At 51.1% G+C, this 20,452-nt stretch overlaps 9 protein-coding genes across 9 annotated transcripts; 7 read left to right on the forward strand and 2 right to left on the reverse strand.

Moving 5' to 3' along the window:
- Positions 1 to 96: 96 nt before the first annotated feature.
- Positions 97 to 1,999, forward strand: N7509_005536 (putative UV radiation resistance protein (UVRAG); the record flags this gene model as incomplete). The annotated part of the gene is made up of 2 exons (XM_056630173.1): positions 97 to 159; positions 209 to 1,999. 2 exons carry the CDS (start codon positions 97 to 99, stop codon positions 1,997 to 1,999), a joined length of 1,854 nt encoding a protein of 617 aa, XP_056489475.1.
- A 739-nt stretch (positions 2,000 to 2,738) lies between these two features.
- Positions 2,739 to 6,099, forward strand: N7509_005537 (uncharacterized protein; the record flags this gene model as incomplete). Its single annotated transcript, XM_056630174.1, has 5 exons — positions 2,739 to 2,856; positions 2,918 to 4,792; positions 4,840 to 4,887; positions 4,947 to 5,248; positions 5,308 to 6,099. 5 exons carry the CDS (start codon positions 2,739 to 2,741, stop codon positions 6,097 to 6,099), a joined length of 3,135 nt encoding a protein of 1,044 aa, XP_056489476.1.
- A 1,183-nt stretch (positions 6,100 to 7,282) lies between these two features.
- Positions 7,283 to 7,582, reverse strand: N7509_005538 (uncharacterized protein; the record flags this gene model as incomplete). The annotated part of the gene is made up of 1 exon (XM_056630175.1): positions 7,283 to 7,582. The coding sequence occupies one exon, from the start codon at positions 7,580 to 7,582 to the stop codon at positions 7,283 to 7,285; it is 300 nt and encodes a 99-aa protein (XP_056489477.1).
- A 221-nt stretch (positions 7,583 to 7,803) lies between these two features.
- N7509_005539 (uncharacterized protein) lies at positions 7,804 to 7,986 on the forward strand (the record flags this gene model as incomplete). Its single annotated transcript, XM_056630176.1, has 1 exon — positions 7,804 to 7,986. One exon carries the CDS (start codon positions 7,804 to 7,806, stop codon positions 7,984 to 7,986), a length of 183 nt encoding a protein of 60 aa, XP_056489478.1.
- Positions 7,987 to 8,085: 99 nt separating this feature from the next.
- N7509_005540 (uncharacterized protein) lies at positions 8,086 to 8,350 on the reverse strand (the record flags this gene model as incomplete). The annotated part of the gene is made up of 2 exons (XM_056630177.1): positions 8,086 to 8,227; positions 8,289 to 8,350. 2 exons carry the CDS (start codon positions 8,348 to 8,350, stop codon positions 8,086 to 8,088), a joined length of 204 nt encoding a protein of 67 aa, XP_056489479.1.
- A 39-nt stretch (positions 8,351 to 8,389) lies between these two features.
- On the forward strand, positions 8,390 to 9,696 carry N7509_005541 (pepsin-like aspartic protease; the record flags this gene model as incomplete). Its single annotated transcript, XM_056630178.1, has 3 exons — positions 8,390 to 8,709; positions 8,773 to 9,290; positions 9,359 to 9,696. 3 exons carry the CDS (start codon positions 8,390 to 8,392, stop codon positions 9,694 to 9,696), a joined length of 1,176 nt encoding a protein of 391 aa, XP_056489480.1.
- Positions 9,697 to 11,746: 2,050 nt separating this feature from the next.
- Positions 11,747 to 14,118, forward strand: N7509_005542 (PalH/RIM21 family protein; the record flags this gene model as incomplete). Its single annotated transcript, XM_056630179.1, has 3 exons — positions 11,747 to 11,857; positions 11,952 to 12,127; positions 12,186 to 14,118. 3 exons carry the CDS (start codon positions 11,747 to 11,749, stop codon positions 14,116 to 14,118), a joined length of 2,220 nt encoding a protein of 739 aa, XP_056489481.1.
- A 663-nt stretch (positions 14,119 to 14,781) lies between these two features.
- On the forward strand, positions 14,782 to 17,021 carry N7509_005543 (uncharacterized protein; the record flags this gene model as incomplete). Its single annotated transcript, XM_056630180.1, has 4 exons — positions 14,782 to 14,892; positions 14,965 to 15,177; positions 15,230 to 16,255; positions 16,425 to 17,021. The coding sequence occupies 4 exons, from the start codon at positions 14,782 to 14,784 to the stop codon at positions 17,019 to 17,021; spliced, it is 1,947 nt and encodes a 648-aa protein (XP_056489482.1).
- Positions 17,022 to 18,304: 1,283 nt separating this feature from the next.
- Positions 18,305 to 20,001, forward strand: N7509_005544 (uncharacterized protein; the record flags this gene model as incomplete). Its single annotated transcript, XM_056630181.1, has 3 exons — positions 18,305 to 19,559; positions 19,626 to 19,738; positions 19,807 to 20,001. The coding sequence occupies 3 exons, from the start codon at positions 18,305 to 18,307 to the stop codon at positions 19,999 to 20,001; spliced, it is 1,563 nt and encodes a 520-aa protein (XP_056489483.1).
- Between the last annotated feature and the right edge of the window lie 451 nt (positions 20,002 to 20,452).

Below are 20,452 nucleotides of genomic sequence, written 5' to 3' on the forward strand. Positions count from 1 at the left end.
GAAGCATGCATACTTATCATTCTTTATTGAATACCTACTGAGTACCGTGTCCCCCCCTGGTCACCCTAGCCTCCACGAATGGAGGGTTCGGGCGCCATGGACGCAGCTCCGGGGCATGACGCCGGTGCGCGCAGGGGAGGGCCGTTCCTTTATCCATGGGTATGTTGAGCGTGGAATGATTGTTCTCTGTAATACTAACACGTCGCAGAATCGCCGACTACGCAATGTAATTGGTATCTGGGTGCGCAACCTGGACGTGACTCCACCCGCATCTCGAGGCCGCGGCAAAACCATTGATGACGACGATATCCCCAACAGCCTGAAATCGCCCTCGAAATTTCTCGCGCAGAAAGATACCCAGTCGCTGCATACCTCCCGATCATTCTCAGACCTGAAATCGCCCGGGGGACAAGATCAACAGCTTGAAAACAAGAAGCAGAAGAAGCCTGAGCTGGGCCCGTCACGCCGCCGCAGTACCCTGCCCTGGAACGACCCCAACCCTAGATCACGGCAGGAGAAACTCGCTGGGATTGTGAAGAATCGCATGGCAGACACATTCTTCTCGATTCACTCCGATGGCATTGAAGAGCCTTTGTATATCAGTGAAACCCTGAGGAAGACGACCAACCCCAGCTTTCAGTTCTTCGACTTGAATGCGTCATGGCCGTTAGTGTGTCGGCTTGATACAATAACAATCAAACTATGGGTTCAAACGGAGGCCATGTCTGAGTTTATACTTTTGGTCGAGTTAAAGCAGAATCTACGATACTTGCAATTCCTGGGAAAGAGCTTAGACAGCTTCCACCAACCACTACCTACCAATTGTCTTGTTTTTCACCTCACAGATGGTGTATATGCTAATTTGACTGACATTCCTCCGGTGGAAAAGCCATTTGATGGCGCCAATCGCCGAGGTGTCGGTGACGGGAGTGTTCTTACCACCTCTTCTTATGATCAGTTGATGAAAATGGTTAATTTGGACTTGGTTCTTCAAGACACGCTCGCAATAACGAGAACTATCGAGTCACAAATTGGTGACACTGTTACCAAAAATGAGAATCAGTTCGAGCTCGTTAGCAAGGCTGCGAGTGCCAAGGAACGATGCGATTCAACCAAGGGGCTTGTAGATGCCCAGCGGAAGGCGGTGCAAAGAACGACGAAGCGCAAAGATGATCTGAAAGCCAGCCTCGCGTATCGTCGCAAGGCAATGGAGCATGGCCGAGCCACAATGGACAAGGAACGGACTCATCTTCCTGATGCCAAAGACAAATTGTCTCACAGTGATCAATTACTCAACCAGGCGCATGAAGAGACTAAGGGCCAGATTCGCCGAATTGCGGAGGATTTGATGAATGTTTACCCGATTGAATCTATTCCCGACCAAACGCTGGGATTTACCATTCGGGGACTGGAGCTACCCAACTTGAGCTCTAACGGGTTCGGAGACGCCGATCCCAAAATTCTGGCCGCCGCTCTGGGCTATGCAGCCCACTTGGTACATCTTCTTTCTTTCTATTTGTCCGTGGTGATTCCATACCCGATTACTCCGAACAGCTCGGCTTCATTGGTTCGGGATCCCGTGTCCAAGGACCTCTCGCAACGAACTTTCCCTCTATACCCGGTTGGCGGGGATTATAAATTCGGCTACGGCGTGTTTCTTCTAAATAAAGACATCGAGTTCCTGCTCAACCGGCAAGGTGTCCGCGTTCTGGACATTCGCCAGACTCTTCCGAATCTCAAATATCTTTTCTACATACTGACTGCGGTGGTGCACGAAATACCGGCCCGGAAGCCTGGGGGTATTCGAGGTCTTTTCACTGGGAGGTATACCCCGAACCTGTCTCGTCGCAATAGCACAGATAGCGCGGTCTCTGGCGAGTTTGTTCCACCGCGCAGAGCTTTGGACGGGGTCTCTCGTATGAGTGAGCTCAGCATGAAGGACGCACCCAAGTCTGTTGCTGCTGTTGCTGGTCCGTCTGTGTCGCCCCGAATAGCTTAGTCTTAAGCGGCATTGGGTTTCTTCTTTCTTTTAGTCCGATGTTAAGCAACATACTGGGACGGATACATTTTCTTTTCTGTACAATATTTTTTTTCGGTACTTAGAGGCGCGCGGTATATTCGAGCGGGTTGCATTTAGCGAATGGGAATGATTGCCACACGGTCCGTGTGTGTATCTACGAAAGTAGTACTATTCCCTGTACAATTTGGCGATGTTTGTCTCAGATCGGATGTCATGGCGATCTAATGTCGAGATCGCCCGTGTTTATATGACCTATACTAATTCCGGTGGCTATAGGCTCATTGGTGCCCACGAGGAGAAGCGAACCCGTCCAATCCACTTTGAGGGTTTGGCGATGTAACTCTTACACTTTTTTTCTACCCCGCAGACCTATTCTATTATACAATGGAAATCGGTGGCTGGTCGGCGACGTGGACTACGGATAGTGCAGAGCCTAGATTTTGCTTTGTGAAAAAAAAGAGGGAAAAAAACCTTTTGACCAATTTTCCTCTTGAATCAGTCCCCGAGTCTCCAGGCAATCCAATCTCCCTTCCTCCCCAGTCCCCCAATCCCCCCCAGTCTCCAGTTCTCCAATGGCGGCATCCAATCAATTGTCGCATAAATAAATCTGCCTCCCCTCCTCGGTCCGTTCCAGACCGCCTTCCAGCTTATCTTCGCTTTGCATCGGCTTTCCCCAGCATCGCCAATCCGCTAAACCCACCCTGCTGCAACAAACAACATGGGACTCGACGCGGATGTCGGCAAGTCACCATCGCCCTCCGTTGCCCCGCAGCATAGGCGCGGCTATCAGGCTTGCGATCCGTGTCGCAAGCGCAAGGTGAAGTGTGACTTGGGCAGTACGAGCAATACCTCCCCCGCTTGTCACTGGCTGGCTAATCTAAAAAAATCATGTACCAGGTGTCGATAATCCTCGTCCCCCACCTTGTGTTCGATGTCGTCGTGAGAGTAAACGATGCGAATTCTCAGCCACTCGTCGCAAGCGCAAGCTCTCCGATGCCGAAGAAGATGAAGAAGAAACTCCCGGCCCCGGGCCCGTCCTTCAACGGGACAAGCGAATGATGATCGGTGAGGTCTCTGTGAAAGAAGCACCCACAGAAGATTCTCCATTCCCCGCAGCTGAGCCCTCATTCGACGTAGAGGGCTTTCGCGCGCGCCAGCGATGGGCAGAACCAGCCCCAGCTCCAGCTCCAGCCCCGGCAGCTGCGGCCGCTGCCCAACGATATACCCCCAGCGCCCCCATATCTTCCTCGTCAAGACCTTTTGCCGATTCCAGAGCTCCGCGCCTATCGCAATACGCTACCGGAGACCGTAATTTGAACTCGGTACCGGTATATGGTGGACAGCCCATGATGAATCGGACTGCGGTGGAGCTCTTGTCGCCAGCCATCACCAATACCCATGATGCCTTACATCTACTTTCAGAGGCGGCCGGCAGGACAGAGGATCTGAACCGCCAAAGCCTCGAGAATCGTTTTAATGCGCGGCAGTCAGTCTCATCCTTTAATTCCGGCCCTTCGCCGCTGGCACATGGCAACTCGCCCGGGTCTTTTTCTCGAACCCCGCGATCCGGTTTGTCCTCCAGTGGTAACAATGGCTACTTTCAAGGTGGTGGTGCAGGGGTCGCAGATCCCCAGACCTCGGATCCCGCGGACCACCAGGAGGAGAGCTCCACAGATACGCAAGATCCCGGATACATCGATGCGGTTCGAGCATGGTCACGGCTACGCTTTGTTCGTGCCGGATGGATGACTGTAGAAGAAGGCATGAATTACGTGGCTTACTACTATGAGAACCTTGCTCCAATGAGTCCTGTGGTAACGCCAGACTACTCACAACCCTCGACACATCGAACATTACTCACGGAAGAGCCCGTGCTAGCTGTGACTATTCTCACAATTTCATCTCGACACTTGAAACCCCAGGGCGACGGAGCAAGCACCCGGGCATTCTACATCCATGATCGTCTCTGGTCCTATCTTCGCGGCATGATTGAACGACTATTTTGGGGCCAAGAGAAATTTGACGCTAACGGACCGGGCATTCGTGGGCCTCGAGGTCTTGACTTAGCGCCAACATCTGGACGACCGAACGCCAACGGTAATCTAAGAGCACTGGGAACCGTAGAAGCGTTACTGATTCTCACGGACTGGCACCCACGCAACCTTCATTTCCCACCTGGCGATGACGAAAATACCCTCTTGGACATGGACGCTCAGTCATACAGTCGTGACAAGGACTTGGAAAATGATGGCGAACATGCCAAGGGACCGGCTACCTCTCCAGAAGGACGTCTTGCCTTTCAAAAATGGCTGGAACCTGCTTGGCGGTCAGATCGGATGTCCTGGATGCTGCTCAGCACCGCTCAAGCCTTGGCTTTTGAGCTTGGAGTTTTCGACCACAAGAGTGAATCAAAAACAGCCCCTGAACCACAAGTAGAACACTCGCGGAAGCTTCGGCTGCGTCGGCTGATTCTGGTTTTCATTACACACAGCAGTGGACGCCTTGGAATTCCTTCCATGCTTCCATTGCCCGAGTGGGGCCAAGACCCGGCTTCAACGACCGCTGATATGAAAGAAGGCGACTCAGATCTGGATCGGATGCAAGATTGTTGGATGGGGATATCTAAGATTGTGTACCAAGCCAACCACCAACTTTTCGCTTCGACTGAGCAGACATCAGAACTGATCCGGATGGGAGATACCGGGAACGAATCGATTGGTTCCAACCTCAACTACGAGAGTTCCGAAATCATCTGGACCGTGTTAACAGTGAGTTCTTCGTTGATAATTGCTCTGTCTCAATTTATTGACAAGGAATAGTGTCTCCGGCTATGCGAAGTGTTTTGATTATTGAATATGAGTATACACGTGAGTTATGATATTAAGCCTCTTTAGATCAATGAACAGTACCCACTGACATGGCACAGGGCTCTACGTGAATTCGTTGGCTTTGCAAGCGGTCGTTGACCGTTGGACTACTATGTCCAACGAGTCCGGCCAGACTCAACCTGCTCGGCCTGGAATGGGACCATCTGCCGGTAGCACTGGCTGGTTCCGGACCTTGATGGAGCAATACCGCGTCAACGAGCAATATATCCAGGAAGTTGTAGATGCTTCGCGTCGGATTCTACAGACTGTTTTGGAAGGGCTGGTCCCCGGTGGCCGCCTTAAGCATGCTCCTATCCGGACTTTTTTCCGCATTTTGTCTGGCATGATATTTATTTTGAAAGTAAGTTCTCTTCTGTGTCCACCGAAAATTAATATGAGCTCACAAAAATCGCCATTTAGACTTTCACATTAGGTGCCCGAGAAGACGATGTACGAGTCTCCTTGGATCTCCAGGACCGGACAGTCGAGGCACTGCGAACGTTTGTCGTGGATGATGTCCACATCAGTAACACCGTTGCTCGGTTGCTGGAGCTTCTGACGAGTAGCATTCGTACACGCTTTTTGCGATTTGCGCCACACGATCGCGGAGGAGATGGCGACGCACACGACCGTGGCTCAGCACCGGTTTCACGAGCTCATTCTCCACCGCGCGAGGCCGTATCGGGTCGCCGTGACGGCCCGCAAACCCCTTGGTCGTCATCTCACGGCCAAGATGCTACACCGAGCGGAACTGGATTGGGATATGTGGATAGTAACGGCGCCGGCGGACACCCGATCGGATCGGGCCATGATCCACTGGCGAATATTCCTTCGCAATCCATTAACTCTTCCAGCCTGAACGTGTCATTTATGCCGCCTCCGCCATCCGTGTACTACAATTACTACGACTCGAACTCGACGATGCCTACCAACGATATTAATTCACCAAACCATGCTGTTTCATCACAGGCTGTTGGGGACACAAATGGAGCGACGAGTACGTCAGGCACGCTAGATTGGTTTGCGCTGCCACTGGACCAATTCTTCAACAGCTCCACCGGTGTTGTTGATCAAGGTTTGGGTGGAACTGGTCCAATGCTAGGCGAGTTCGATATGCTAGAAGTGCTCCTGAATGAGGGCTATGACGGTGGAAATGCCAACGGTGAGGGCGAGTCTGGGGGTGGGGCGCTTGCGTCTCAGTTTTTGCCTTGACAGCTCTCTGACAGCCCCGGCAGCCCGTTAATCCCGGCCGAGGGTCTGCCTCGAACTCCGCTTCGAACTGGATGAGACACGTACTTTGTTTTCTCTTGCATTTTGCCCCTTTCCCCGTTTGACGATATATACCCCCCTTACGAAAACCCCGCCTGGTAATTTTTGGTAGTGCATTTCTTGGGCCGTGATTGGTCGATGTAGCAATTTGGTTGAAACATGACCTTTTTCTCCTACGTTTTCTCCTGCCTTCTTCGTACCTGTCATCTAGACCATTCTTATTCCCTCTCTTTGCTCTGTAATACGTACGCCTTGCCACCTTCTCCCTTTGCCAGGCATTTTTTTTATATTAATTGGATCAGCTACAAAGTATGGAAGATCGAGATTAAAGGTCACTATGCGGTCTCCGTCGGTCTCAAGATTGCGGGGCCCTAGTTTCATCGCGTGGTGGAGGATCTTCACATGCTTAATCTTTAGCTTTGAATCTATCAGCCTTGTAGAATAGGTTACCGGGTGGCTTGGCCTAGAGATATTTTGTCTCTAGAGAGCAGGGGGGTAAATATGATATACGGAGTAAAAAGGAGGGTAAGAACCATTTCGGCTTGCATTGGGAAGATTGAATGGAAATACCCATTACATTTACTAGTAGCTTGAAATGAATGTCTCCTGCAAATGGACATAAGTACATACAACTCATGTGCATGCAACTCCATCTGTAAATCGGCGAGTCCGAAGCACTCACTTTCCGTCGGAGGAATGTGGTTAGGGCAACATGACTTGTAGTACCTGCACTTCCAACCCCTCCCAGCCGCACCTATCATGTCTCTTCAACCACGCAGATGTGATCGCGAGTTTGGAGTTTGTCTACAACTTTTGACTTTCTGCTATCTCGTCGATCCAGCTCGGCCGATCCTACACTTCGTTTGGTTATTGCGGAAGCCACATCGAGGCCGTTCGCCGCACTGAAGGATCTCGCCACAGGGCTGGCTGCTGCATGCATTAGAGCATCTAGAAGGCTTTCATGGCTTACCCTCCGTCAAGGGTCACATCGCCTTGGCCGATCATTTCCACTATATCGATACTCTGGGCATCTCTGGGCGTGGTTGCTTGTCTGCGCCAAGCTCGCGCGGCATGGGTTCAACGTATGTGCAGGGTGGATTGCGCCACGGACTCCGGCCGACCGATATTAAGGTCTATCATTCGACGACGGGCTCACATTATTCCCCGAGGCTCGTGCTATCCCCTGCTTTAGGCTGCTTTCCATCGATCCAATGCCAGAGTGCGCTGCCATGTCCCGATCTGCCTCTAGTCCTTCTGGGGTCAAGTGGACTGGAGTGGGCTCATATCGAAGGTTCCAAGCGACTGCTTCACCAGTGGATAGAGCCCTCCAATTACCTTTGCCCACATCCATGAAACTCCCGGCTTGCGAAGGCGGCCGCGGGCGCGATGTGACCTCGATTGGAGGGGAAAGTCTGTGGCTAGCCATGTTGGGTAGGTGATTGGCTGCTCATGGAGATAACAGGCGATGATCGACAGGGCCAAGTCTCGATCCCCTCGACTTTGATATTGCAGTTCGATTTGACAACCATGATGGATTGGACTACTCTTGCTCTTAGCGTGGTCCCTGATCACTTTCCACCTCCACTTCACTTACTTCGTACAGTCTATCGCTTGGCTCTGGAGTCTCGCCCCACCTGAACCCTGAAGATGGCAGCGAATGGAGATCGTCAGGGCTCTACCGAATGGATATCAAGCTTCCTACATACTCGTGTTGTGTCTTGGCCGGACTTCCCCGTTCTGGCACCAGTGTTTGGCAGTGTAGCTTGTCGTGACCAAGCCTCCGTTTCTCGTTTCTGTCGCACCCAAGGCGTGATCCCCGCCGTGCCCTGAACGCCCAGGTGCAGCAGCCTGGACTACCAACCGAGATGCTGTCTCATCTTCTCCTTGGTCGCCCTCCTCCCCGTGCCCCTCTTGGCGGACTCCGTCGTGTTAATCTGGCTGGCCGATGGACTCCGCGTCGATCTTGAAGTTTGAGGTTTCGGGTCCCTGGAGTACTGGATCGGCACCGTGGGCTTCCCGGAAGAGCAAGTTCTCCTTCTCCTGGACCCTGAGATAGGTGCCACCCCGGGACCTGTTTGTCAAAAGAAGCTTGCAATGGCGAAACGTCTGCTATCCTATAAAGGAGGCCTAACCTCCGGCCCATTTGAATAGATCCATCATCCAATCCTCTCAACATCCTTCGATCACTCTCCATTCTTTTTAGAGTATCGTTCTTTTTTTAAATCCATTCACTATGGTTGTCTTCAGCAAGGTCACCGCCGTTCTGGCCGGTATTGCCTCCGTCTCTTCGGCTGTGCCGATGGGTGGAAAGAGCAAGTTCACTATCAACCAGTCGGTTCGCCCTGTCACCAAGACCCGGACTATCAACTTGCCCGGCATGTACGCCAATGCCCTCTCCAAGTACGGCGCCACCATCCCCTCGGGTGTTAAGGCTGCTGCTGAGAGCGGCTCCGCTACCACCACCCCCGAGGCCAATGATGAAGAGTATCTGACTCCCGTCAACGTCGGTGGTACAACCCTGAACCTGGACTTCGACACCGGTTCTGCCGATCTGTAAGTTTATACTCTGGCTGATTAGATCTTAATGGCAAATGCTAATCTCTTTTCTTTATATAGTTGGGTCTTCTCCGGAGAGTTGCCCGCCTCTGAGCAGAGTGGACACTCCATCTACAAGCCCAGCAACGGTACCAAGCTGTCCGGCGCCACCTGGTCCATCTCCTATGGTGACCAGAGCTCTGCCAGCGGTGACGTCTACAAGGACACCGTCATTGTCGGTGGTGTTAAGGCCTCTGGTCAGGCCGTTGAGGCTGCCAAGCAGATCAGCCAGCAGTTCGTGCAGGACAAGAACAACGATGGTCTGCTGGGCTTGGCTTTCAGCTCCATCAACACCGTTAAGCCCCAGGCCCAGAAGACCTTCTTCGACACTGTCAAGAGCCAGCTCGACAAGCCTCTCTTCGCTGTCACCCTGAAGCACAACAAGCCCGGCTCCTACGACTTCGGTTACATCGACAAGTCCAAGTACACCGGCCAGCTTGCCTACACTGATGTCGACAGCTCCCAGGGCTTCTGGATGTTCACTGCCGACAGCTACAAGGTTGGCAGCCAGACTGGTGGTTCTATCAAGGGTATTGCTGGTAAGTGAAATCCTTCCTCGATTAAACTCAACATGTGTCCAAACCAAAGCTCACCAAAATTCTTCTAGACACTGGTACCACCCTGCTGATGCTCCCCGACGATGTTGTCTCCGCCTACTACAAGCAGGTCGACGGTGCCAAGTCGGACCAGTCCGCCGGTGGTTACACCTTCGCCTGCTCTTCCAAGCTCCCCGACTTCACCGTCACCATTGGCGGCTATGACGCCGTTGTCTCCGGTGACCTGATCAACTTCGCCCCCGTCAGTGACGGTAGCTCCACCTGCTTCGGCGGTATCCAGAGCAACTCTGGTCTCGGCTTCTCTATCTTCGGTGACATCTTCCTGAAGAGCCAGTACACTGTCTTCGACTCCAACGGACCTCGCCTCGGCTTCGCCGCCCAGGCATAAGCCTAATTCGATTTGTCAAATTCAAATCAAACTCTTAATGAGCCTGAGTACTTTTCCCGCCCCCTCCCGCTTGCTGGGTGTGTGTGTGTGTGGAAAATGAAACCATTCGTTTTTTTGTTCTTTGTCGGCTGGCTGGCTAGCAGGCTAGCTTTGTTCGGAGGATGTTGGGATGAGATGATCTATGTGACAACTTGAATTGGTGACCTTGCGCCTAAGTCTTGACGCGGCTTGGCTTGTACATGGTGTCTACTATAAACTTGAATGCGTGCAGCACATAATATAAACTACGCATTTGGTTGAGATTGATCTTCGCTGTAAACTGCCTTTTTGGGTAGTAAATTGATAGACTCTTTGGGATTGTTCCATCTTGTACTAGCATTGGATATCGTTTGAAATCCTTGTAGTAAATGGGTAACTAGTACTGGCACTAGTACTACTACTAGTACTATTCCACCTTGTTTTAACCTTCCCTGGGTAGTACCTTCCACAACTCTCACTTTCCACTTTTATTTGCCTGCCTTGCACCTTCCTCCTTCCATTGTTTACTGCCAGTGTTTACTGTTGACTATTTTAGTACTGAATGTTTACTTATCAACTGTGATCCCCTCCCATGGAAAACTTAGCTTCATTCCCATCCCTCTGTTTCTCAGTACCACATATTCTGCGACAACGATTTTCCTATGACATGAACTCTACTCAGACCGATTTACTTAGAGACCACGGACATCACACGTCAATATGAAGATGCAGGCGTAAGGGCCGTCTGGCAGCAATATCAAACAACATGCTTCCTTTTACAGGAATTGTGATCGATCACAGTCTATACACTTTCCTTATTATGGCGACCCGTCAGCCTATTATCTCACCTTGAGAGACTCCACGTCCTGCTAGAGCGCTGTCTCTTATGAACCTTGTACATCATTCTACCGCCACCTTCCTGCCATAGCAATGGATGGATATTGATTTATATCACAGGAAGAAACTCAAGGGCTCAAGGGGGCAGAACTCACTATGACCCCTGCTCCAACCCAGCGATTAACCAGGGAGTCAGATTCGCTGGTTCTACTCGGGACGACCTTTTTTAAGCAGGTCGAAATGGCAATCTACCTGGACATCGAAAGACTGAGATGACATGATGCATTGGTCCTCATCCACAAAATATTCTTATGATTCCTTGCATTTGGGTTTTGGACAGCCCCTACCATACCTCAATCTTCACCTTGACCTTCTATTGCTCGGCGTTTTGCTTGGACGCTCTTCAAGTCTTGTCCGTCTCCTCTGGAGTTCGGAATCCTCTATGTTCTACTTTCTACACTGGAATTCGTGTTTGCCGATTTGCCTTGTTGAGAGAGAGAGAGAGAGAGAGATGCCACTACCTGGACAGCACCTGGGCATGCCTTGTTTGGAGGGACCTTTCCCTGGCCCCGCCGAGTCTATATATCATCGTCTTCCTCGTCCTCCTCGCCTTCATTTTCCCCGGATGGCCCGGATGGGCCGGATGGGGTTATTTGGTGTGTAGTTTCAATGCGACAAGTGTACTCCAAATGAATCAAGGCTTTTAAGAGAAAGTGATCTTTTCCTTGTTCAATAGAACTAGTACTAGTAGTAGGCGTAAGAAAAAAGAGTGGAGAACGAACGCCAAGTGGACCAGAGTGGCGGATCATCTCGACCTTCAACCCCAGAGAGACTCCAGACTCTTCAAGTTCTCTCCTTGACTTCAAGTTGACTTGTTCTCACCTACCGATCTCTCCCATCCCCTGATCAGGTCTCATCTCTGACCGCGCTGTATCCTACCGCTATATATTCTTCGCTCTCCCTCACCCCTTCACCGACCGGCAACCCGATTCCCGACTGCGCTTTTATCCGCCTCCCTTTCGCACCACATCTGGTCCTGCACGCGCGGCCTCCCCTCGAGAATGGCCGTCTAGCAGACGAGACACCGATACTATACTCTGCGTTGAACATTGAGAGCCGATCCGGCGGAAATTGTTTGACTGCATGATCTGCAGTGGCCGAGTCGAGCCTAGAAACCGCCTGAATCGACTCGACCATGGGAGATGAGGCACCCCGTGTGACTCCCCGCCAGATTTGGCGAACCCGACCACCACGTCGACCAAGACCTATGCGTCCGGCTGTACTCCAATTCTTCTCCCCAGCAATGGTATGTGCGCGCGTTGCTTTCGCCTGAACTCGCTCCCCCTTGTTGGACTTGGACTCAATACTAATCCTGCTGCCTTTGCGACTCCCCGCCACAGGCATTCTACACGTTAACAATTCATATACCGTCACCCTCGATAAAAATGCCGTCTATGAACCCGTTTGTACAGGCGAACCCGAGGATTATACTCATGTCTCTGCCGTCCTTGATACCCGCGATCCGTTCTATTCCTCAGTCACACCACAACTCTATGCCATCGGATGCGCAACGGTCGTCAGTTACGTCCTTGTTATAATACTTCTCATCACACCGCGAACATTCTACGTTGGAGGACCTGGGGTGGTGCGAATTTCCTCGGACGCCATGGGATGATCAGCGGCTCGTATAGTGGAAATTCCTCCGTCGTCGGAGTCGGAGGTCGCCCCTGGCTGCAAAAGGTGGCCGCCATTCTCGTTGCGATCTCCCTGACGATCGCCACGGTAGATTCTTTCCGAGTCGCGGAGCGCCAATATGACTATGGATATTCGGACGCGGAGGCACTTTCGGAAGAGGTGATCGATGGGTTGGAGATTCGGATCGTTCGCGTCATCTCGAGCACATTCTTGTGGTTGGCTCAAGTCCAAACCTTGATTCGACTGTTCCCACGACATAAGGAGAAAGTCATGATCAAGTGGGCTGGCTTTGCACTGATCGTTTTGGATACCACATTTAGTATTTTGGAGAACTTTTGGTTCAGGAATACCTCGACACATCCGAGATTATACGAAGATGCGATTCCCGCGCTCAGCTATCTGTTCGAACTGGCTCTCAACCTACTATATGCCGCATGGGTGATTTTTTACTCGATCTCGAAACATCGTTTTGCATTCTTTCACCCAAAGATGCGCAATATCGCGCTGGTTGCGCTCCTATCTTACTGCGCGATTTTGATACCGGTCGTCTTTTTTGTTTTGGATATCGCACGGCCGGAAATCGCCGGATGGGGTACTTATATCAGATGGGTTGGATCCGCCGCCGCGAGTGTGGTAGTCTGGGAGTGGGTGGAACGCATAGAAGCACTTGAACGAGACGAGACGAAAGACGGAATTCTCGGAAGAGAGGTTTTCGATGGTGATGAAATGCTCGAAGTTACTCCTTCGGAAGAGGTTGATTGGCCACGCTATACGGGGCATGGCGACAAAGGAGGCGGACATGGTGCATCGTCCGGATGGGGTGGAGTGATGGGTTTGGGCCATCGTCCTCTCCGAACTCGAGTGGGAATCCCTCGTGGTAATCGCAATCGCAACATGGGAGGATTGTTGCCGAACACGAACAATGCTACTTTCCCGCAGAACAGCACCCGTCCCACTCCACCACCGGCAGCTGTGACTCCGGTCAGTCGGGCTGATACTACTAGTGCGGCAAGCACGGTATATAACGTTCGATACCATCCGGTTTCTAGTCCTACACCACCAGTGACGATGCCGCATATGGTGGAAGAAGAGGAAATGGAAGAAGAAAAGGAACCTGAGATCGAAGACAGACAAGATCATAATGACACCGATCAAACCCCACCCCAAGCAGAGACCAGAGAACAGTCCCCTCAGATTGTCCAGGATCCCCGCTGGCGAGCTATTCTCAACCCTTTTAAGCGGAGACGTGCATCCCTCCCACGGGAAGTTGCTTCTGCACAAGCGGGTGGGGAGCCTGTGGGCCAAGACGAATCTGAGTTATATGACGATGATGAGCTTGGCGGGCAGGAACCAGACACGCAACCCAATTCGCAGGCCAAAGGGAACCCCCTTTTCTCTCGCAAAGGACTTTTGGGCTCGGGACAAGCCTCGGATACGCCACTGTCGGTTACTGTCATCCCTGCTCGTCGAAGGGGCCAACATCATACATGGTCTCCACAAAATCGACTGCTTGACTCAAGCAGCGCACATCAATCGAGAGCTAGCCAAGTTAGCCAAACCAGTCACGAACCCCGATCTACCCGTCCTGATCTTCCCGTGAGAGTTATCCCCTCCCAGCCACAGGCTTCCGCCCCCTGGAGCAATGCGGATCTTGAAAATGGGGATGGGGACTACACTCTACGATATGATCCCGAAGCAGCGGCGCTGATCGATGAAGATGTGGGCTCTCATCCTCATGACGAAGAACATACCGTCATCGCCGACCAAGCCAGCTGGACCGAAACAACAGTTTCAGAGGACAGAGACGACGGTCTTTCCGAACATGGTGGCTCTGGGTCACACCAGCCGACTCATCGACACGAGTCTCCTTGATTCTGTTAACTTTGTTGTTCCTGTTTTGCTGCGGGACGATTGCATGCATGTGCGCAGGCGTATTAGGGCTGTTTGATCGCGACTCCGGCCTTTGACCGACATTTCATGGCGTTTTTATTTGGGTGATTTATTTGAATATATGGATTTGGGTTAAGGATTTAGGACATGGTTCGATGAATATGGATCCGAACTATGTAAAAAGAAGATACCCTAGGACTATACATATTAATACTACATACTTGTTAATATCAACTTGAACCACTTACTACTGTACTACGTTCCTGCTGATCTTATACAATCCTGGCTTGTCACCAAGAATTCCCCAGTTTCGGACCGAGTCCTCGTGCAGTGTCATCTCGTGTCTGACAGCCTCCACACACCCTTGCGTCATCCGACGATGGTCAATTGCCCACGATCCCTGCTCATGCACATGGAAAAGAGAAAACGTGCGCCAGCACACTTGGATTATCCTTGGGTGAAAGTTATGAAATTACATTGGGGCGAGCGCTGACTGGTCCAAGTGGATCGTTTGCGCGATCGGGAACTTTTTGCTCCGAACGGGCCTACCTGCCTACCCCATATTCCCATATTCCCATATTCCTCCTCCCTTTCACTCCCCCCATCCTCCCATGCCTTGACAGACCAGATGTCGCATGTCGCATCATGGCGGCCGTCAATCAAAACATGTTTGGTGCCAGTATAACCACCGGGCCGATCGGTGGTGGCTCATTAATGAGGCTGCCACTGAATTTGATCGCGCAAATCGTCTCAAATGTCAGCTCTTATCAAATCCCCTCATAGGGTCGCGTCAACCAAAACTGAACTGACATGATATATCTTATATAGGTCGACGATACTGGCGACCTTGCCCGACTATGTCGCACATGTCGCGTTCTCAACTACATGGCCCTGCCACAGCTTTATCGCAGCCTCACTCTCAATTCCTACGGTAAAATCCGGTATCGCAATGAACAACCAGAAGGAATCGGAAGCGCCAGTCCCTTCACGATGGGTCTGAATGCAATTATCACCCGACCATATGCGACGCTCGTTCGATCGGTAACACTCCGGGGAGACTGGAAGGAAAGAGAACTGAGAGGAGCATTCCCAGGTTGGCCGCGTGCCCGACTCATCGATGTTGCTGAACATCGCGGTGCGGGCGGCAGTAGATCGCATGACCAATCTCGAGAGCTTCCACTGGGAACTGAATACCAAAATGCTGGACAATGTATATCATGGACTTACGCAGCTTCCTCGACTCACGACATTAACGATCCGCTTCCCCTCTACTCGCCACCCTCAACCCACGTTCGTGCTTCCGGGCATGCCGCATTTGCGATCTCTCAAAATCACCGATATCGACCCGCTCTGCTACCCTGATGACATAGCGACAATGCTCCTCAAGAGCAAAAAGCTGCGCGAACTAAAGCTCCATTGGTCTCCTCGCATGCGCATCGCGCAGGAGCCCAGCGTGTCCCTGCACGAATATTTCCGCAAATGCATCGCCGCAAAACACCCCATACCCGTCAAGAAGCTTTCCTTCCAGAATATGTATGCCTTCCACACCGAGGAATTCAATATCGCATTTGATCCGACCACTGTCGAGGATGTCACTTTCCTGAGCGGCACGGATAATACAGGCTTCGTCAACACATTTATCGAGAATAGTTGGCCAACGGTGGTGCCCCATAAAAAACTGCAGATCAAATCCATTCGTGTGGATGCGGTCTCCAAGCGCAACTCGGAATTCCTGGGCAATTTCAAGGGACTCGAGCGACTATACTTCGTGAACGTGACCGCCGATTCAAGCGACTATCTCAATTCACCTCGCCCGGGATTCGGGCCTGCCTCATCAGCACTCACACCCCCAGTGCATGAAAATACAAACGGCATCATGGGAAATTCACCCGCCGCCGCCGCATCTCCGGCTAGCCAGCTGAACCTGGCCACCAGCGTTCGTGATAGCTATCTTTCCCACATTACCATAAACCACGGCGCCAGTCTACGCCATTTACTTCTGTGTTCCAAATGGCCTCTTTCAACAGCCATGATTGCAAGACTTGTTCACGCCTGTCCGAACTTGGAGCAACTCGCTCTCGCTACGGAGTTTTCAAGTATGGAGTCACTGGGAATGCTGGTACCCTTCCTCCGGAAACTGGTAGCCCTTCGCTTGTTGATCCCCGCGGGCTCTGCATCATCGCAAGGCTGCATGAATGGCACTGCTCCGAATTCAGCCACATCTCATACACTTAGTGGCGACAGCGCCGCAAAATTCCCGAAACTTGCCAAAACTCTCACATTCTCAGAACAACAGCAACCGCCTAAATTTACCAGAAGAGATCGAGCGGGAGCTCGAAAACGCCCGTAGCCTGGCAGACATCGTTGATTTGGACGATGACATTCTCATGGAGATGATGAGCTATGATCTGGCCGATAAGAATGTCTATGGAAATGTCAAGGTCGTCGGTATGGGATGGAAGTCATTCGAACTACGCGATTTCTACAAGGCGCCCTTGCCGGTTTACGATGAGTCTGAATCCCAATCGCCCGACCCTACCTCCGATCAGCACGAAGCAACGTCAGAAGAAAGCGGTGGTCACAATACCAACGGACAATCCGGCCCTGAAACAGCTTCCACCCCTGCCACAAATATTCCTCCGTCAACATTAGGCAAACGCAATCGGGATGATGACGACGAAAATGAAAGCAAAAGCCGCATGTCATTTTATCATACAACTGCCCGCGAATCATCCGAGAGCACTCACCCCGGCTTCGCAAAGACGGGTTGCTTTCCACCCGTCCTAACAAACGACCGACAAGTTATCCGGCGCCGCATGCGACGAGTTGGATGGGAGGTGTTACAACACTGGGAGATTTGGGCGCTGGACGCGCAAGAAATATGAGTATCTTGCTTTTCGCCTGAAACTAGAATGTTTTACATATTACAGCGATATAACTGGGAGTTTTTGTGGGATAGTTGGTGTTGGTTGGTTTTTAGGAAATATTTTTCTTCGTTTAAGTGGGATTGTGTGTCTCTAATAGAGCAGGGAAATAGGCTTATATAGGTGTTGGGTCGTGGCTTCTTTTTCCCTGTCTCATTTTCTTTCTCTTCCTCTCTATCTCTCTCTCTTTTGGGGTCATCGTGGAGGCCGCGGTGCTCGGCTCGGCTAGGTCTACACAATAAGTACATACAATGATCAAGAACATCTTCTCTTCTACAAGTGCCTTTTGACAACCAATTATTGGTCCATTGAGATTGTGAAAACGTTTCAACCCCTAATTTGATTAGATTCTCGTGGAAATTATGTGGGGACTGCACTGCCATTCGACAAAAACGATGGCAGCTTACAATGTGAGTTGCTTAATTTTGTTCAAGTCCATGGATAATTTGACTAACTGCTGCCTGGGAGGTGACACTTTGATCTATCATCATAGCTTATTTCAGTCCTCAAAATACGGTCCTTCCTTTCCATCAAGGTTCTTCACACGAAGGTTCTAAGGTTATTTTTGGTGACCGGAAATGAATTCACCCGCTCAGCCCTAAAACAGTTAACCATCCCCACAAACTCTTTGGGAAGGCAATCCTGCAATTGGTTCTCATGCAAAACCTTGATTGCAGATCGGAGAAAGACAACCTGAGATCCTCGTCATCACTGCTATAAAACATCTCGTGTGTGGGTCGTTGAAAGAACCCCCTACGGCCTGAGCCACACGGATATTCTCGAGACGCCTCATCCAAGCCCACCGATCATCATACGTAGACGGACTATTGTACTGGTTTTGGTTAGATTATCTCAAAACCTCGGGCGAACCAATCAGTAGGGTCTTCAGACTTCGGTAAACATGAGATTTAGAGTGGTATTTGTGGATAATGCAGCTGCCTCATCTCTCAATCAAGTCTAATGTGCTCTGAACTCCCTAGCGGGAGTACTTCGGTCATTTATCTGGATCTCCCGTCTCTTGGCTTTTGCTAACATAGCTTGAAATGTGGGCTAAATGTCTTGGTATTGTTTTCTCATGCCAATTTGCCCGGAGTGGCGCGAATTGCCGCGTCATGTCCATGACGAAGATATCCTGGGGAAACAAGGATATGGGATACTACTTAAGACGAACAGGATCATGGAACATCTGCAACACAATTTCAGCAACTCACCTGTCCGGCCCTGTGGGTTAAGCTCAGCATACAATGCATCTCTCCACGTTCTTACTACCAATTGCCGCCACCTTGGCTGCAGCGGTCCCAACTTCCAGCGCATCGACGAGCAAGCCTACCGTCGCTCTTGACTATACCACTCTCAAGGCCGCCGCTGGAAACAGTACCTTGGGATACTACAAATACCAGAACATTCGATTTGCTGAGGTTCCAACTGGCAAACTGCGCTTTGCAAAGCCTCAGTGGCCTTCGACCGAGACGGGCATCAACAATGGCACAACATACGCTACTGCCGATGTTGACTGCTCATCCGAGGAGGACTGCCTCTACATGGATGTGTGGGCCCCAGCCAATGCAAAGGGCAAGAAGCTACCCGTGATGGTTTGGACATACGGTGGTGGTTTTACCGGGGGCTCCAAATCGGAGAACACACCTGAGGGCCTTTTCGACCTGTCGAAGGAATTCATCTTTGTCTCTTTCAACTATCGTCTTGGAATCACTGGAATTGCGAACTCGGTGACTGCCACTCACCAGGGCGCCACCGATAATGTCGCTCTATACGACGTCGAACATGCTTTCAAGTGGGTTCAGAAGTACATCAGCAACTTCGGCGGTAACCCGGACGATGTCACTTCTTTCGGCTTCTCCGCTGGTGGAAGTATGCCTCTTTTCATGATGACTCGCTATGGAGGTCACAATGAGCAGCTCTTCCATAAAGCCTACGTGACTTCCCCGGGCTTCGTCCCCGGTGCCGGTCATCACCAGGGCGAAGTCTTCTGGCAGAACGTCTCCACTGCCGTCGGATGCAATGGAGGCGACCTCGCTTGCATGCGCAGTGTTTCCTTCACCAACTTGACCGATGCCGCGACCGATGTCTACGATGACTACGGCTACCAATTCCAGCCCCGTGTCGACGGCGACTTTGTGGCTGATACCTACGAGTCGCAGCTTTACCAGGGTCGTTTCAACTGGACTGGCCCACTGGTCATTACACACGAGCAGCATGAGAACAATGGCTCGCCCACTTCTGGCGTTAACACCACCGCAGACGTGGAGAGTGAACTTCGCGCCTTCTTCCCCAGTATCACTGATGATGTCGTCAAGGAGGTTATGGATCTATACCCTGCTTCTGATTACTCGAGCCCCGGGTACAGATTTGCGGATATGAGACAATCCTTCGACCTTACTGCTCACGACTATGCCGTGACCCGCGCTCTTAACAACAACACATGGAATGCGATGGTTGCCCTTGAGCAGGCTACTCATGGTACTGATCAGAGCTACTACTGTAAGAAGTCCTTCATGTCAGGAATCTTTTCAAGTTGGTTTAAGCTAATAAATCTCGCCGGAACAGGGTATAGCACCTACTCTCTTTCAAGCTCCAGCTCCAGCTCCAGCTCTGGCGGTGCTGCTGCCGGGGCCGGAGTCGCTATTGGCGGTAGCTCCTCCGTGAGCTCTGTGGTTGCTGTATGTGATTCCATTCCAAAGTCTTTCCCTTATTTCTGGTCCCATGCTAACGACGATCATCTATACAGCGCAAAATGCAAAAATACCTTCTTTCCTTCGTCTTGACTGGAAACCCGAACAAGAAGTGGGCCAGCGATAAGACCTACTGGCCGAAGTATGGTAGCAATGCTACTGAGCTGGTCTTCAACACTACTATGTACACCCAAGAGGATGACCTCGCTAATGCGAAGAGTCTCTACTGGAATGAGGCTTTGTGGTACTAGGGTGATGGAATGGATATTCATCTTTGACCTTTTTTTATCCCCACGGTGTGTTCTGCTGAAGCTGGGCAGTGCATTCGATGATATTGCCTTTGTTCGCATGTATATTTATCTCTACCTTTCGTACTAGTATGGTGGATGTCTTCCAAGGTCCTAGTCAGTACTGCCAGTGGTAGTATAATATCAAAACCATTTGACTCATAAGTCATGAGATTGCGATTTTGTCTTGACTATCATGTATCGGGATCTGTGGCACAAGATGTACCCCTTATCTTTCCTCCACTAGTAATGACCGATCGCATACGATGATGAAGACATTGGACCATGCCAATTGTTGCTGACTGACCCACCTTTTTCAACAACCAGTTAAATTCGCACGAAGGGGTCGGCGGCCCGTTTACCCGCCGCGGGGTTCAGTATTTCGAGTCTCTCACTGGATTAAAGAGGAGTATTG

The sequence above is a fragment of the Penicillium cosmopolitanum genome, assembly GCF_028827165.1.
Source record: "Penicillium cosmopolitanum strain IBT 29677 chromosome Unknown utg000006l:49.0-5199605.0:1.0-5204138.0, whole genome shotgun sequence".
Lineage (NCBI taxonomy): Eukaryota > Fungi > Ascomycota > Eurotiomycetes > Eurotiales > Aspergillaceae > Penicillium > Penicillium cosmopolitanum.